Here is a 17,998-nt window from a genome sequence, read left to right on the forward strand (position 1 = left end):
ACAATTTAAAAGCTATTCCTTTCAGACAAAATTGCATATATGTAAACTATTAACATTAATTCCCAAGCAAATCAAGTTTTATTAAAAATTTTTTTGGCTCAGTTTGCATAATGGAACTAACAGTTCATCTACTTAGAAGCTGTACAACATTGGCTGGATGGCCCTTCAGTAAAATGCCTGATGCCTTGTTCATCCTAAAAACTGAAAGTCTGGTGATTATGTTATAGGGAGAAGACAATCATTTTGATTTCTTTGAATAGAGATTCAACTCAAATTATCTTAGTGAATAACTTGTAGAATGATCTGTTATCCAAACATCTCCTATTTACTTTAATTTACTATTAACCAAAAACCTGAGGTTTCTCATCTTTTCCTGGTTGAGATTTGATGGCAAAATGGCACGTAGTCTTCCCATAGTCTTCTCTGGAGGAGCAATATATTTGTATCTAAAACTTTGTATTTATATTGAAACTCTAAATTGGCATTTTTTTTTTAATTTCCCTTTCGATTTTTCCGTAAGATGGACCTCTCTATATAATTTCAGTAATCACTGGGGCTCAGTCTTCCCAGCTATCAGTGTTATTTTCATGGAGAGTGGGGAGACTATACTGTGTTATAGTTTAGGGTTATAATAATAATATACCTATTATTATTTCAAAATGACTTTCCATAGAACATCCCTACTTGATATTCTAAATGGGATCATGGAAGGAATCTAAGTATTAAAATAATATTTCTCTTTCTCTCAAATACCACTACAGTCTCTTTCTCTCAAATACCACTACAAAGCTAAATGGTAATCAAGAGCATAGAAGCAATTTTGCAGAGATTTTGAATGATCATTCAACTGCCCCCCGATAGTGAGTGGAACAGACAAATGCAGCTGAGCATGCCTCTGCTCTCCAGCGACACGGAGTGAGGTTTGCCACCATTCAAACCTCTGGGGGCACTGACAAGCTTCTATTTTTAGGTCTGTGCCTCCTATTGGAAACATGCTGTACTGTGTGCCCTGTAGACCACCCAGCCCACCCACTTTTTGTGGTTTGGCCTTCTGTAAGGCTTGCCTGCAGGTGTGACCTTACTCACCCACCGAGAACAAGCTACTCTGCCGTTTTTCTGAAGTTTAAAAATATGACTGGCTAAAAGAAGACAGTAAGCAAGTCGATTTTTATGCTGTCCTGGAAAGTTATAATTATAAAGTTTGGTGAACTTCGTGAACTTTTTCAAGCATGTTTTTGCCGCAAACTTGTGATTGATGTGGAGGCCCCCTGGGGCATAGGTAAAGCAGTTGAAAGATAGGAAGTTGAGTGAGCTGTCTCTTGTACATAACCTGCCAGAGGCTCTATGAGGTTAATGCATACATTGCCTCACCCCCAGCCCAGTGCAATTTGAAATTAGATAAACATTTTGGCAATGATGTGGCAAACCAAAATTCAACCTTGCTTTTCAATAGTTCTATTAACTTTATAAAAGTAATAAGCTATTTTTTGTAAACTAAGCTGTTAGGCATCAAGAGCACACTAAAGCAGCTATATTAAGTAGAAAGGAGGTGATTTTTTTCCTAATGTAACCACACTCTAAATCTTCACAATCTGTCAAAGCTTGCTCTATAATTCTAAGCCAGCAATATTCAAAATAGCACAATAAGTACTGTTAGCAAGATGTGGAAATTTTCTTGAGCAGTAGGAATGTACCCCAGAAGTCAGGATGTTTGCTGACCATTAGCTCTACTTGCATGCAACCTGTATTGGCTGTCCCTTAGGGACTCAGACTTATGGCTCCAAAGTGGACAAATGAACACAAAGTCTCATGAACACTCAAAAAGAGCTTCTTGCTTCATAACCCTGTGAACTATACAGGGCACTCCTTTCCTTAGTGAAGCATCATATGTCTTCATAACTTCCTTGGAAACTTTTTGGTAGTAAAGGGAAAAATTGAGGCTCTATTAGGTATCAGAACCTGAATCTGCCACCCATAGTAGAGCTTTAGAGCCAAAAGGGATTTTTTTGGCTCAGATGTGGAAATCAGAACCTCGGGGGCTAGGGACTACCTCAAGGTCACATGGTTTGCTAATGGAGGAGCCAAGACCAGAAGCCACTGTGATCTCACTTCTAACATAGCCAAATAACCACATAAGCATGAATTACTTCAAAAGGAAGGTGATTTAGTCTGTCTTCTCTTATCTGGCACAAAGTAATCACTTACTAGATGTTAGTTGTTGTTAGAGTTATTTTTATTATTTTTATTTCCCTCCCTCTCCAGATGTTACTGTGTTTCACAACAATATGTTTTAAGGGTTTATATGGCTTGTATTCAAATTTTAAAGAAAAGATCTTGTGTAAGTTTAGGTCTGGGGAAGATCTCGAGAGAGCTTCTAGTTTAGCTTCATAATAATATTGTCCTTCCCACAATGATTTTTTCCACAATAATAAAATATCTTTTTTTAGCTAGATCTTGTGATTTTAGCTAGAAGATAGTTTGAATAGAAGAAAACTTTTTAAAGTTTATTTTCAGAGTTTGCTGAAAAAATTAAGATCATCTGTTTCTCTTTCCCTTTCTCTCTCATTCATACATACATACTCCCCTGATACATTATACTTGAGATCTATATGAAAAGTTAACATTTTATAAATACTTTGAAAACTAATTCCAGTGATGAATTAATTTAAAGCATTAGATGGATGGCATATTTAAACAAGCTGTTCATGTAAAAATGGAAAGTTTTCTTAAAAAAAATTATTTAAAAAATCTGTATTATGGAATTTTTACATCAGCTCTTATTACTAAGATGTTTACATAAAAAGTGTTCCATAAATGGGAAAAATTATGCTGGTTGCACCTATAATTTGCTTTGCTCCAAACCTTGGCTATTTAAACTGCTTCCATTTATGTGCACAAACCTGAATGAGTTTTTTTTTATGCCCTCAAATTAAAGGCCCATTTGGAAAACTTGAGCTAACAAGCACACTTATCCTGCCACTACCGTCTTTTTCCCAATATATTCTCCCAACTTATTGGGAAGGTAAGTTTGTAAACCCAAAATTTGCTCTAGCTACTAATTTCAGGTCCTTCACCTGCACCACATAACATGGAATAAATAGAAAGCAATAACCCTCTGGTGACCATATGTAAAGACATCTAAAAGAAAACTGAACATGAAAGGAAGTAGGGGCTCAGTAAGTTAGATTAATTAATGAACAAACTAAAATATGGCTAACATGCTTTGCTATTTAATAACAACCACAGTCACAACAACACTGAAAACTAATATTATTTGAGCATCTTACTGTGAGTCGTGTATGGTCCCAGTACTTTATATAGATATTTCATTGGCTACTTTCATGTGCTCAAGAAGTTAGTTATGTGCTGTTTAGCCAGTAATGACATCATTGCCTTCATGGGTATTAGAACTATAATTAGCTTTTATGAGGCTAAGACATTCTCTACTTATGTTGGTAGTGTTTAGCAATATTTTTCTGGTTAATGCCAACATAAACCCTGCAATGCTGCCTAGGTAATCCATATGGAAAGATTTTCTGTGACATTCTCATGTGAGATGAACATTAGGTGAGTGTGTGTCTTTTAAGTTTCCTGAGTCTTTCTTTAGGTGTAATAAAACAGATAAGATCAAAATGAGACAAATTTTTGATGAACATAGGAGTATTCACTTTGCTGCTTTTCTGTCTTATCATCAGCAGTTAGGCTCACTTCAGTGAATTCAGTCCTTGTAGAATAAATCTGCCTTGCCACTGTGACTGCTAAGCTCTTTCCACAAACTGTCAGTGCAGCTTGCTAGCTTTTGTCTTTCTTCTTGTCATTTGTCAGGTCCTTAGAATTGGGCTACAGTGATTTTTACAAGGATCTTTGTTCACTGGTAGTTTTGTATTGTTTATGTAAAAAGGAGCAAGGCTTTAAAAAGTATCTGTGGCTGGGCCCAGTGGCTCACGCCTGTAATCCCAGCACTTTGGGAGGCCGAGGAGGGTGGATCATGAGGTCAGGAGTTTGAGACCAGCCTGACCAACATGGTGAAATCCTGTCTCTACTAAAAATAAAAAACTAGCCGGGTATGGTGGCACATGCCTGTACTCCTAACTACTCGGGAGGCTGAGGCAGGAGAATCATTTGAACCCGGAAGGCAGAGGTTGCAGCAGTGAGCCAAGATCATGCAAGCTTGGGTGACAGAGTGAGACTCTGTCTCAAAAAAAAAAGTATCTGTGCTGGCCTGGTGCAGTGGCTCATGCCTGCATACCTGTAATCCCAGCACTTTGGGAGGCTGAGGTGGGAGGATCACTTGAGTCCAGGAGTTTGAGAGCAGCCTGGGCAACATTATGAGATCCCCTCTACAATTAAAAAGAAAAAAATAGCTGGGCATGGTGGTGCATACATGTGATCTCAGCTGCTCAGGAGACTGAGGTGGGAGGACTGCTTGAGCCCAGGAGGTTGAGGCTTCAGTGAGCCATGATTGCACCAGTGCACTCCAGCTTGGGAGACAGAGCAAGACCCTATATCAAAAAAAAAAAAAAAAAAAAAAAAAGGGCTAAACAAAAATCCAGTTATTTTACCTTCCCCAAATTAAAACCTTTTTAGTTTCCCTACTGCTGTTAGTACACTTTCATTTTCTCTAGCATGGCTTGCAAAATCCTGCAAAATCTTATCTCTGCCTACTTTGTCATCTTTATCTCTTATTTCTCCCCACTTTACACACGATGCTCCAGCTGAACTAAATCTTAAGTTACTTGACCAGTCTATGCTGTCTTGTACCTGCTGACCTCACTGCCCAGAACACTCTTTTCTGTTTTGTCTCTGCCTTCCTCCTTTACTTGGCTCACTCCCAAGCTGCATGTTTACATCTCAGTTTCTTGATTTGGTTGGAAATGGTACTGTTTCTATGAAGTCTAAACCCAGACTATAGTATAGCACTTATCTGTTCTATCAGAGCACCTGTTCTATCAGAGCAATTATCACATTGTATGATCACAATCTACTTATTTATCTGCATTTCCAATAATCATAAAGTCAGAGATTATATCTTGTGCATGACTGTATTCCCACAACCTGGCACAGTGCCAGGCACATAAATATTTAGTAAGTATTTATTAAGTGCGGGGATGTGGGGAGATGAGAAGAGACAGGAAGTGTGAACAGGGCTAATAAGGAGTGCTGTGTATGTCAGTCAAGGGACTTGTCTTGTTGGATCCCAGAGAAGATTTGGAGTTACAGAAAACTTACCTTCATACTTGGATATTGATAGATCTTTCTGGTAGTGATGTGGAGGATGAGTTAGTTGCAGGTGACGAGTATTGACAAGGAGACCAAACTTTTATCCAAGAGAGAAAGGATGAGAACCTTAAACTACAGGACCTTAAACTATGGGAATGCTATGAGGAACAGATTTAACAACTATGAATAAGACAAATGTCATAGCCCTTGGCAAATTATTTGAGATGGTATGGGAGAAAGAAGAGAGAAGGGATGTTCAGAGTCCTAATTTGGATGATGTTTATGCTGCTAACAATTATAAGGAGGATAAAAACAAATTATTTGAGGAATGATGTTTGGACTGATGGCTCTATGGGATATCCAAGTGAAGATATTGAGTAGGTATTTGCAAAGCTAGGATATGGTGCTCAGTAGCACATGTATGTGATGAACACTTAGGTATAATGAAGGCTTTTGTTCAGATGAGATTAGCCAGAGAGAATGAGTATATATAAAGAAAAGCTGAACATAGAGGAGAGCTCTATTAGAGTACTGGCTTGAGGCACACTTGGTTGCAACAAACAGAAATTGACTAAAACCAAGTAAAGTAGTAGAGCAGTAGGTATAATAAGAATTATTGTCATATAATTCAAGGACAGGCCACAAGGAACAGCTCCTACCCTTCATTACTGGATGTGGAATAGCTGGAATTAAAGCCCCTCTGTTTCTCAAAAGTCTGGTTTTCTCTCATCTTTGTGCTCTACATTTTCTTTTCTTTTCTTTTATTTATTTATTTAATTTTTATTGAGACACAGTTTTGCTCTGTCACCCAGGCTGGAGTGTAGTGGTGTGATCTCAGCTCACTGAAACTTCCATCTCCTGGGTTCAAGCGATTCTCCTGCCTCAGCCTCCTGAGTAGCTGGGATTACAGGCATGTGCCACCAGGCCTGGCTAATTTTTGTATTTTTCATAGAGATGGGGTTTCACCATGTTGGCCAGGGTGGTCTTCAATTCCTGACCTCGTGATTCACCTCAGCCTCCCAAAGTGTTGGGATTACAGGCGTGAGCCACCGCGCCCAGCCTCTACATTTGCTCTCTAGCCCCTCAGGTTCCTGTATTTCCAAGTGGCCAAGGCAGCTGCTGCCTTTGAATTTCTATAATGTCATCATTCTTCTTTTTGTCATTCTCTGGTTATGCGTGTCTCTAACTTGAAATTCTCAGAGAAAGATAGCATTTGACTGATTAGCAAAGCCTGCAGTTTGGTTCCCTTCAGGTCAGGCATTTAACCCTTGGACCAAGTAGTATAAAGATGACAGCAAGAGCTGTGAGAGGAGACAGATCCTCTTGGGAGAAGTTGTGCCTATGAAGATTGAGTAGCTTCTGTAGTAAACTGTTATTTAAAGCAGTACTTGTCAGAGTTTAACTTGCTTATTAATCATCCGAGAATTTTGTTTAAATGCAAATTTTGTTTAGTAGGTCTGGGTGATTCTGTGTGTCAGCAAGCTCTCGGGTGATGCCGATGCTGCTTGTCTGAGGTCCTCCGGCCAAACAGAAAGGATTGTAAAGGCAAGGGTAGCAGAGGCGGTGCTTGGAGAGGGCTGAGAGGGCAGGAAGGAAATGAGGAGAATGGAGAATTTGTGGGTAAGAGACTGTCCAGAAGCAGTGTGTGCTCAGAGGCATCCAGCGCTGGAGAGGGTGAGCAAAATAAAAATGGAAGCCGCTTTAATATAAACACTGTGAAATTTTGTGAGTTCTTATCAGCTGAGTTCAGAGGCCTATGGATTTGTGAGCAAGAAGGTCCGCAGCTGGATTAATCCAGAGTTGGGGGTTTGCAGGAAGAGAATAAGGAACTTGAATGAATATGTTAACCAGGAGGTAGATTTGGTGATAGACCATGAAGTTTATGTTGTTTCAAATTATTCATTGCCTTTAGATTGTTTTTTTTTTTAAGCTGGAAAAGCCTCAACCATTGCTTAAGAGAGAATAGTTTCCCATGAAAATATGTGTGGGTGTGTGTACATATGCATACCCATGTGCTTGTGTGTCTAAGCCTCTTGCAAGTGATGTATATCTACATAACAGGCTGACTCTGGAATGATTTACAACAGTTCATTTGTTTGGATCTTCAGAAAGTATTATCTTTTGCAGTCAGACATGGAATGTTCTCTTGCCAACGTGATTATGGAAAGACAGAACTCAAAGTTTAAACATTAACAGTATTACAGAAGAAAGATGTGTTTGAGGGTGTGGTGCATGTGGGTATCTTTGGAAATTCAAAAAATTGTCAGTCTTAATGATGCCTCATCAAGGAAACTTCAGTTCAACATCTTGTTCATTTTCTAGCAATGTCAAACTTAATTGAACTGATTCAAGTAAGCCGGTACCCTTTTGAACTCATGCTTAAGTCGTTGAAGTAGCTCCTTATTCAGGGTGTTTCCAAAGAACGTTTTGGGGTTGACCCATTACAGAGGGAAATGAAACAATTATCTGGTTGACTCAGGAAACCATTGTTTTAGGAGGAGTGTGTGAATGAACTGGTATCCTGGCATGTCTGTCAGAAGTTCTGGTAGGGGATTGGAATGACCAATGTGACCGTGCTTTAAGAAAGACCCTCCTCAAGTGTAGAAATGCTATTTTTGAGTGCAGAGCTTGAGGAGGAGTGGTGAGGGTGGTGGGGATGCTTGCCAAGTCTGTCACATTAACAGAATCACAGATGTCACAGCCAGATTGCGTTGGATTCCATGCCATCTTGAAAAATCTGGATAGTGGTCTGAAATCACTTAAAATAACTTACTTTGATGAGGTCGTCCATTTCTGCATATTATCAATCATTTAATACATGCCAGCATCTAAAATATTATTGATATTTTACATTCCAGTGATGTTACATCTGACAGCAATTTACTTAGATCTGGAGAAATGGTATGTGGCTATCCTGGCTCTTTACTGACTTAGGTATTAGAACTGATTCTAGAATTCTTAGTTGCTGGCCCTTAGGTTTAATTTTTAGAAGCTACCAAGACTACTAAATATTTTAAATGTTTTTAAGCAACAAATGAGCTTTTCATGTGTTAGAACTTAATATATCCTCATGGATAATTCAAATAATAACTGAATAAATGCAGACCAAGCAGGCAACTTAAGCTAAATTTTCTGGAGATCATTTTCACTGACCAGGTTTTTCTACAAGCTCATTAGCTGCAGTTTTATATATGTTCAAGTAAAGTTCAAGATTTACTTAAATGAATTCATTTTGTTCACCATTTAACACAGTCTAGAAGAAGCAATTATTCAATATCATCCACAAATCTGTGTTGAAAGAAGCTAAAATTGATCTCCATTTTGATTTATCTCTTGGGATCTAAAATTCTTGTTTTAAAGAGATTTTAAAGAATAGGCATTTGGATTTTATAAAGAAGTACTTGTGGCAAAGGTAGAGTAAGAATCCAAATCTGAGATTAAAAAAAAAAGCCTCACAATGTAATGATTATTAAATCTATATCAAAATGTTATTTATCAATTGAATTAGGCTTTGGCATGACTGGAAAACTTTTCATTATAGATTAGAGTTTCATTGAAAAATAAACTTGTAAAAATACGCACAAGTAAATTACTGCTAAATATTTGTAAGCATAGGCAAGAACTGAGGGTGGAATTTGGTTTGTTGTTTGTTTGGATTACTTGAAAACCTTGCTTTTATAAATTATATGTAAGAATATGTTACTATATCTGTCTTTGAGAACATATTGAGCCAGATGCTTTGAGTTGAGTAGCTTTTAGAATATGTGTTAATCCTGATTTTACCAATATCTCATTCAGTGGCTACTTCAGTAACCATCTAATTAGGTAGCCCTGACTCTTAAGAGAGAAGAAAGTAATGACTTACTAGGCTAGCTCATAGTATAGGAATCAATTAGCAGTGATATTTGACTACTCCAAATTGGAAAATTCAAAGCACTATATTTCATACTTCCTAATATTCTTTATTAAAATGTTTCCAAATGAGTTTCTTAAAATATGTTTATTTTAGGGCTATGAAACTATTTTTAAGAAATTGTCCATTTAAAAAATGTCTTTTAAAGAAGTACTTGAGCTCACCATTTTGTTCTGTGTTTTTTGTTTAACTGTGGCAACTTTTTTTTTTTTTTCCTAGAAAGATACTAGGCTTACATTCAGAAGTGCTGGTTTGAATTTTGGTGCTACTATCAATTAGATGTGTGACTTTGTGCGAGTTATGCAATCTATATTAGCCTCATTTGTTTCCTCTAAAGATAGAGGTAGTAATAATTCTCAGGGTTATTATAATGTTAAATGAGATATATGTGAAAGCTTGTTATTGTGAATTGCTCTGTAAGTATAAGGAAGAGGATGATACTGTGTCTAGTTTAATTGACATTTCATCTATTTAAGATAATTATTATTTAGTAGCACTATCTCTAAGTGCTGTCTAGCCACTGAAGGTAAGAATCATATGGAAGAATGTATCAAATGTTCTTCTGAATTCATGTTATGAGTATCATCTTTATCTCTTTTCTGTCCCTCTGAGTGCCTAAGGAAAAAAGAGATTCTACTAAAGTAGTGTGCTGTTTTACCTCTCTTAAATTTTTAAGGCACTGATTTTGTGTTATAGTAATTATTAATAGCCAACACTTAACTAGTGCTAACTATGTCCCAGGTACAACTTCCAGGACTTTCCAATATTAATCCATGTTATCCTCCCAATAACTCTGGGAAGTGGTTGCTGTTATTATCACCAGTGTAAAGGTGGAGAAACTGAGGCACAGATAAATTAACTTGTTAAAGATTACACAGTCAGTGTTATCAGTCAAATTTAACTTCCTTACACCCTTGGGCAGGCATGGTGGCTCAGGCCAGTAATTGCAGTACTTCTGGAAGCCAAGGTGGGAGGATTGCTTGAGCCCAGTGTTTGAGGCTGCAACGAGGGCCACTACACTCCAGCCTGGGTGACAGAGAGATACCCTGTCTCTCAAAAATAATAATGATAATAAATTTTCTTAAACCCTTTCTTCAGCTCTTAGGGAAGAATTTGGCAAAGATAATACATAGGATAAAGGATGTCATGCACATAACTTGGGTCTTGGATGTAAAGGATGGCATCTCTTCTTAGAGGAATGATGCTGCCTGTCTGCATGTTGAGATGACAGAGGTTGTTGCTTATTTTCGTTTATATTTTTAATTTTAATCTACAATGCCTATAACTGGATAGATTATTGTTAATTTACTAGGATTATTTCTCTCTCCTGAGCCCAAGGCAGAGTAACACAAAGCTGAACTTGTCAGAAAGTCCTAGCCATCTCAGTCCTGTGCTGTGAGTGATATAATTGGAAGAAACAGCCCAACACCCTACCCAAAGAGATGTTCCAGAGTGCTTGTACTCTATCTTCTTTTCAGACTTAGAATTTGTTTGACTTGGTTATACTGCATGGAGTCTTTCTTTAATTTAGGCATGGTTCCCTTCATTTAAGCTACTCATTTGTTCATAAATTTAGCAAATTTTATTGAAGATCTCCTATGTGCCAGGGGTGCTATGCGGTGCTGGAGAGTAGAATGGCAAATATAACAGTCACACACCCTCTGCTTGTTGAGTTTATAAAGTAGTGGAAGAAGATTTACAATAAGAAAATCATCTCACAAATGGAAGTAACACAAGTCCTCTGAATAGCGCTACAAAGCAGAGGAACATGATGCTCCAGGGATGGATAAGAGAAGGCACTTGGCAGACACTTGATAATCATCATTTATTTTGCATTGTCTGTCTTTGGTCTTGTAGAAGATGTCAGAGACTTAGGGAGGAAGAGCAGGAGGAGGGCAAGTTAAAAAGAATGGATGGGGACAGAGTTGGCAAGGTGAAACATTGAGTAATACGAGGTGGCCACAGAGAAGAGAAAAACCTCACTTGAGCAGTATAAAACATCGAATTAGTCCTTGAATATATCGCCATATCATAGAAGAGTAGTAGTATTTCTAGTAACTACCATTTTTCAAGAAATGTTATTGTATATGCATTCTAGTCAACTCAGTAGAAAAGGGAGGGATATAATAAATTTAGTTATTTTCATTAAAATATTTAAAGTATTTTATTGTTTGAAAGTTTATGTGTCCATTTAATGGCAATTTATCCAGTATTTTGGATAAATGAGATTACTGCCTTCATTTATATAAATATGTAAAAGCAATGTGAATATTAGTTGCAAAAGCATCTCTGGACAGGAAGATAGTAGACCTTGGTTTCTGATTCCAACTGGTGGATAAATAATAATTGAGAAGAACCTAACTGTTCTCATTAGTGAAAATGGGATAATAGCATTTCCCCTGTCTACCTCAGAAGGGTTTTTCTTTGGTTTTTCTTTATGTAATTCATTCAATTAATATTTATTGTGAACCTTATACTGAGAACAAATAGTGAGGAGCAGAGGAGACATGATCTTACATCTCATAGGACTTACATTCCATGGGAAAAACCAATATTCATTTACAATGGGTCTTCATTTTTCCATTCCTGTGACCTGCGGTGCTGTTCTCTAGTGTGCTCATGGCATGCTCCCTCATATCATTCAGTTGGATCTCTCCTCAAATGTCACCTCTTTGGAGAACTACCATCTGTAACATTCATTTCAGTCTCTCTTTATCCTTTGCTTTACTTTTCTTCCCCACCTTTATCTGTCATTATACTTGTGGTTACCTTTAGGTCCAACACTGAAGTATAAGAATCCTTTATCCAGCCGGGCGTGGTGGTGCACACCTGTAATCCTAGCTACTTGGGAGGCTGAGGCACTAGAATTGCTTGAACCTGGGAGGCAGAGGTTGCAGTGAGCCAGAATTATGCCACTTCCCCTCCAGCCTGGGCAACAGAGCGAGACTGTCTCAAAAAAACAAACAAAAAAAGATTCCTTTATACAGAAATTTTGTCTTTCCTGCTCATTGATATTGATATATATTATTTAGAATAGTGCTTAGCATATAATAGACTCACAATAAATATTTACTAAATGAATGAGTAAATGAGATGAGCCCACAAGCATATAATTACAAACTGTGACAAACAAATGGGATAAGTGAACGTATTTTCAAAACTATAAATAATCCATGTTTGCAAGATGATGCTATTTATTTGCATTTCAGAAAAAAAAATACAGTCTGCCAGAAGATAGCTTATTATTTTTTTGTATTGGTAGCTTTCTATTAAATTATTTATTTTCTAAGAGTTTCTCTTCCTTTATATCTATGATTTGTAATATTGAGCACTATCTTTATGGTTCTATAACCCCCGCCACCCCAGTTCAGTTACTCTCTAGAGTGGGGATTCTTAGCCTGGGTCAGTGAACCTTTGTGAAATTCACTGTTGCCTCCTGAGGCCTCATTGTACTCCTTGAAATTGTGTGTAATGTGTGTGGCCCCTGCTCATTTTACTGGAGAGAGTTCGTATAACAGATTTTCAGACGGTATAACCGCCGAAGTTTAAGAATCATTGCATTAAAATTTTTTATTTCTCTTTTACTTTTTGTTGCTCTATTGATAGTTCTTTTTCTCCTCAAGAAGGTTTCATTTTCCATTTATTTTTTATGGTTGTATGTTGGTTTTTTTAAATATTTACTGCTTAATTGTCCCCAGTGTGTGGTATTCTCGGTTTATTGCATGCATCTGAACCCAGCCCTTCTCTCTGTCTCTCTTTTGTCTGGCCAGCAGTGTGGGGATGTGCCAACTGCCGAGTGGTTTTGTCCAACCCTTCTGGGACTTTTACTTCTCCATGCTACCCTAACGACTACCCGAACAGCCAGGCTTGCGTGTGGACGCTCCGAGCCCCCACCGGTTATATCATTCAGATAACATTTAACGACTTTGACATTGAAGAAGCTCCCAATTGCATTTATGACTCATTATCCCTTGATAATGGAGAGAGCCAGACTAAATTTTGTGGAGCAACTGCCAAAGGCCTATCATTTAACTCAAGTGCGAATGAGATGCATGTGTCCTTTTCAAGTGACTTTAGCATCCAGAAGAAAGGTTTCAATGCCAGCTACATCAGAGGTATGTAAACCAAAGGCAATGCCAACCTTCTGCTTTTATTTGACATGTTCTGCAGTAAACACAAGGACCAGAAGACAGAGTTATGCTCTTTTATGTGAATGTGAATGATTAGGATTGGGATTTAAGGGCAAGAATCTGTTAATATACTCTGAGCATTCTTGTTAGCAAAATATAATTAGCAGATCCAAAATCTGGTTACAGTAGAGTTGAATTCTTTTATATTGTTTATATGTGCAACATTTAAAGCCTGCTTGGAAGACACTGTAGATATTCCACGGCTAATAATTACAATCTGTAATTCTAACATCTCTCCACTGAAAATTTAAAACATCCCTATTTAGAAATCATTTTATTTTGGGTTTTATGATGTTATCCTTTTAAGGAACTATGGTAGGGAACAAATACAGAAAATGAACAGTAAATTTTTAACAAGCTCTTAACAGTTTAAGCTAATAAATAACACAGCTTGAGGAAAGCCCCCTGAAAATGGCTAATTGAATGAAATAAGGCATATTTTTATTAAATATGTTTTCTATATTCTGGCACAACATAACATTTAAATAATCTTTCTCTCTAAAACCTATGTTTCCCTAAAGAAACTCAAGCTTCAATATGATGAGACTTAGTTATACTGGTTTTTTTTTCTTCTGTGCTAAGTAAAAACAAACAGAAAGGTACAACTATAAAAATGACTATTATGATTTAGTTATACTTTTTTTCTTCTGAACTTTCTAAATAAAAACAGAAAGGTACAACTATGAAAATGACTGACCCTCACTATTATAAATTGTGTTTTTTGATTGTGGAGTTATTTATTTGTGTTTGCCATGGTTAAAACACACATGCTTAAATTTTTCAAAATATTTTAAATTTTTCAAAGTAATGTTTTAAAAATGATAAAATATAGGACATTGGAAAACAAAAAAATCAAATTAGAATTATCTGTACAAATGCCACCCAGCCATAACCACTAATAAAATGTTGATGGAGATATTTATTTCTAGGCTTTTAATTATAACAATGCATGTGGAATACTGGTTCATATTGTTTGTGTCTCTTTGCATAAGTGAACTATAAACTGCTTTATATTTAAAAAGTAGACTAAAGTCCATGATTCCTTTAAATTCTATCATAGATTTTTACTAGAATAGTTATACTAAAATGATGTTTTATTATAGAATTATTTTTGATGTACTGAATATTAAAATATATTCAAACTGTTTTTCATATGAAACCCATATTAAAAAGTATTTTTGAGGAGAAATACTTCTTTCTCAAATTAGTTTCACAATGGCTATTATATTAGCATAGGGCTAAATCTATTGTATTATGTAATAATTTTGCATGTATCATGGATTAGGCGAATACATTTTTATTTTGAATTTATTGCACATCTATTACAATAATAGTACTTGCTATTTATTGCTGTGGTACTGGCACTGCTCTGTGCTTTGGACATATTAACTTATTTAATTCTTATTGACCGTATATGCAATAGGTGCCATTGTTGCCCATTTTACAGATAAGACAAAGGTAGAGAGAGATGAAATAACATACCCAGGGTCACATGGCCACTACCCAGAAGAGCTGGAGTAGGAAACTCCATGGTCTGCCCTTTATTACTCAAAAACTGGCTTATATGCCTGGATACCTTAAATCTCCACTTTGTTTGACTTTTCACTAGACTCCCTCTCCTTAATAGAATTATTTTTGTATTTGTTCCTAAAACAGCCTGATGATGGCGGAAAAAATAGGAGGATGTAGAGTGTCTGAGAGGGAGATGGCAGTACAGGAATGTTTGGAAAGAGTGAAAAGTAATCATTAATGAAAATGAGAACTATTATTTATGTTTAGAAATCATTTGAAAAATAGTATTTTTGAAAATCTTAATGTATAAACAAAGCCTTCCTGAAACCAGTTATTTCTTTAATTAGGTAGTTGGGGTTTTTAAATTGTTAATTTCTTAGTTTCAGGATTAAAAAATACTTATCAACTTTGCTGGCTGTAACTCAAAAGTTTAGGTGTGAGATCCAATCATGACTAGAGATGAAATGAGTAGAATTTCATATTATTACTGATATCAGATGATTGGTAATGGGCTGGTGACAGAGGATGGATGAGTAAGAGGGGAGGGATGGGGCAAATGGTAGGTAAAAGTTAACTAGTAGAAAGCGATGGAGGGCTTGATGTTTTGCATCACATTAGTCTGTGTTCTGAAGTTAACAGGTTTATCTTTCTTGTTATGTTTTGTCCTAGTTGCCGTGTCCTTAAGGAATCAAAAGGTCATTTTACCCCAGACATCGGATGCTTACCAGGTATCTGTTGCAAAAAGCATCTCCATTCCAGAACTCAGTGCTTTCACACTCTGCTTTGAAGCAACCAAAGTTGGCCATGAAGACAGTGATTGGACAGCTTTCTCCTACTCAAATGCATCCTTCACACAATTGCTCAGTTTTGGAAAGGCCAAGAGTGGCTACTTTCTATCCATTTCTGATTCAAAATGTTTGCTGAACAATGCATTACCTGTCAAGGAAAAAGAAGACATTTTTGCAGAAAGCTTTGAGCAGCTCTGCCTTGTTTGGAATAATTCTTTGGGCTCTATTGGTGTAAATTTCAAAAGAAACTATGAAACAGTTCCATGTGATTCTACCGTTAGTAAAGTTATTCCTGGGAATGGGAAATTGTTGTTGGGCTCCAATCAAAATGAAATTGTCTCTCTAAAAGGGGACATTTATAACTTTCGACTTTGGAATTTTACCATGAATGCCAAAATCCTCTCCAACCTCAGCTGTAATGTGAAAGGGAATGTAGTCGACTGGCAAAATGACTTCTGGAATATCCCAAACCTAGCTCTGAAAGCTGAAAGCAACCTAAGCTGTGGTGAGTTTGTAGCGTATTCCTTTTTTTTTTTTTTTAGCATTATTCTATGAATATGATTGTCAACAAAGAATTATACATAAACACAAATGTATGTGTATGTATATTCACACGTATAGACATATATATATGTTGTCATTAAAAAGCTCTTAATTTTTAAAATGTCATCTGCTCAGCTCTTATAGCGCACATTTGATTATAAGCCATGCATACTCCATCAACACATTTGGTTTTACCATTCTTAAGTTTTCCCTATGTCATAAAATATCACAGAGTTTATCACTAATATAACAACAGTTATAATTGTGGAATCTCAAATACAAATGTTAACACTAGGCTTGAAACAAAAGAAATTAATAAGTAAGTTATTGGTATTTTTTTTTGAGACAGAGTCTCACTGTGTTGCCCAGGCTGGAGTGCAGTGGGGCGATCTTGGCTCAGTGCAAACTCTACCTCCTGGGTTTAAGAAATTCTCATGCCTCAGCCTCCCAAGTATCTGGGACCACAGGCGTGCACCACCACACCCAGCTAATTTTTGTATTTTTTTTAAAATAGAGATGGGGTTTCATCATGTTGGCTAGGCTGGTCTCGAACTCCTGACCTCAAGTGGTCCACCTATCTCAGCCTCCCAAAGTGGTGGGGTTACAGGCGTGAGCCATCCTGCCTGGCCTGTTACTGTTTTATTTGTTTTTTTTTTTTTTGAGACAGAGTCTCGCTCTGCTGCCCAGGCTGGAGTGCAGTGGCATGAGATCTCAGCTCACTGCAAGCTCCGCCTCCCAGGTTCACGCCATTCTCCTGCCTCAGCCTCTCGAGTAGCTGGGACTACAGGTGCCCACCACCATGCCCGTCTAATTTTTTGTATTTTTAGTAGAGACGGGGTTTCACTGTGTTAGCCAGGATGGTCTCAATCTCCTGACCTCGTGATCGGCCCACCTTGGCCTCCCAGAATCTTAGGATTACAGTCATGAGCCACCGTGCCCGGCCCAGTTACTGTTTTTAATCACAAAGGTGATATAGTAATAAACTGATCTTTATCATCCTGGAATTAAATTTCAATTGGATGACTTAAATAAACAACCATCACCTAAAAGAATAGTATTTACTCAGCCAGTATTAAATATCAAAACTGTCCATTTTATATAAAATCTTAATCAGAAATTATCCATTTTTTCTTTGAACATTTTTCTCCATTTTTTAAAAATGAGGATTTATAGTTTGTTTCAACTACTGTGCTGTCTCTGGTTCTCCTTCGTGAGACTGTAAATGTGCTATTATTGGAAGTAGCTAAATGCGGAATATTTTGAGAAATAATTCTGTGTGATAAAAATTGTATTAAAATAGATCTCCACCTAATATTCTCCATTTATACAAGTTAATTCTGGAAGCCTTTATTTTATTATAGGACTCATTCAAACACTAAAAGTAGAAGTTTCATTATCAACTTTAAATGTCATATGACTAAATCTAAGGCAGTGATAATATATACATTTTAGTCACAGACAACTTTCAATTAAAAAGGAGAAGGAGGAGCTTAGTATTCAAAAGTAATTTGTATATGACTTTGGAGGGAAGTTTACTGGGAATTTGTTCCCATACTTTGAGCAAAGTAGCACCCTTATGATGACTCAAGGCCACCCCCCCCAATTTCTCAGACCCATGCCTGCCCTTCTGGCCTGAGAACTCCCATTACCCACCTGTTCGTGTGGTCCATGGCACTCCTACAGGTGGTGGAAAGGCTATGAAGTGATATCATTTGAAAGATATTTCCTTGCAGGATGTTGGAAAGTAGATAAACCACAACCCTGTTCCACAAGGGAACTGCAGAGCTTTATAGGAGCTGGTGGTGTTCCCTAAGATCTTCTCTCAGTGTTAG

At 37.0% G+C, this 17,998-nt stretch overlaps 1 protein-coding gene across 11 annotated transcripts in view; it reads left to right on the forward strand.

Moving 5' to 3' along the window:
- ADGRG6 (adhesion G protein-coupled receptor G6) overlaps positions 1 to 17,998 on the forward strand; it is a 142,194-nt gene that overhangs the window by 52,083 nt on the left and 72,113 nt on the right. For 6 of the 11 annotated variants that reach the window (XM_054492668.2, XM_054492670.2, XM_054492671.2 and 3 more), the window contains exons 3-4: positions 12,907 to 13,248; positions 15,505 to 16,128. In XM_054492668.2, the coding sequence (XP_054348643.1) occupies positions 12,907 to 13,248; positions 15,505 to 16,128 (966 nt within the window). Of the gene's footprint in view, positions 1 to 12,903; positions 13,249 to 15,504; positions 16,129 to 17,998 lie in introns of all 11 variants that reach the window. The other 5 variants (XM_063666662.1, XM_063666666.1, XM_063666667.1 and 2 more) reach the window with 1 other exon arrangement.

Source organism: Pongo pygmaeus, chromosome 5, assembly GCF_028885625.2.
Source record: "Pongo pygmaeus isolate AG05252 chromosome 5, NHGRI_mPonPyg2-v2.0_pri, whole genome shotgun sequence".
NCBI classification, from domain to species: Eukaryota; Metazoa; Chordata; class Mammalia; order Primates; family Hominidae; genus Pongo; species Pongo pygmaeus.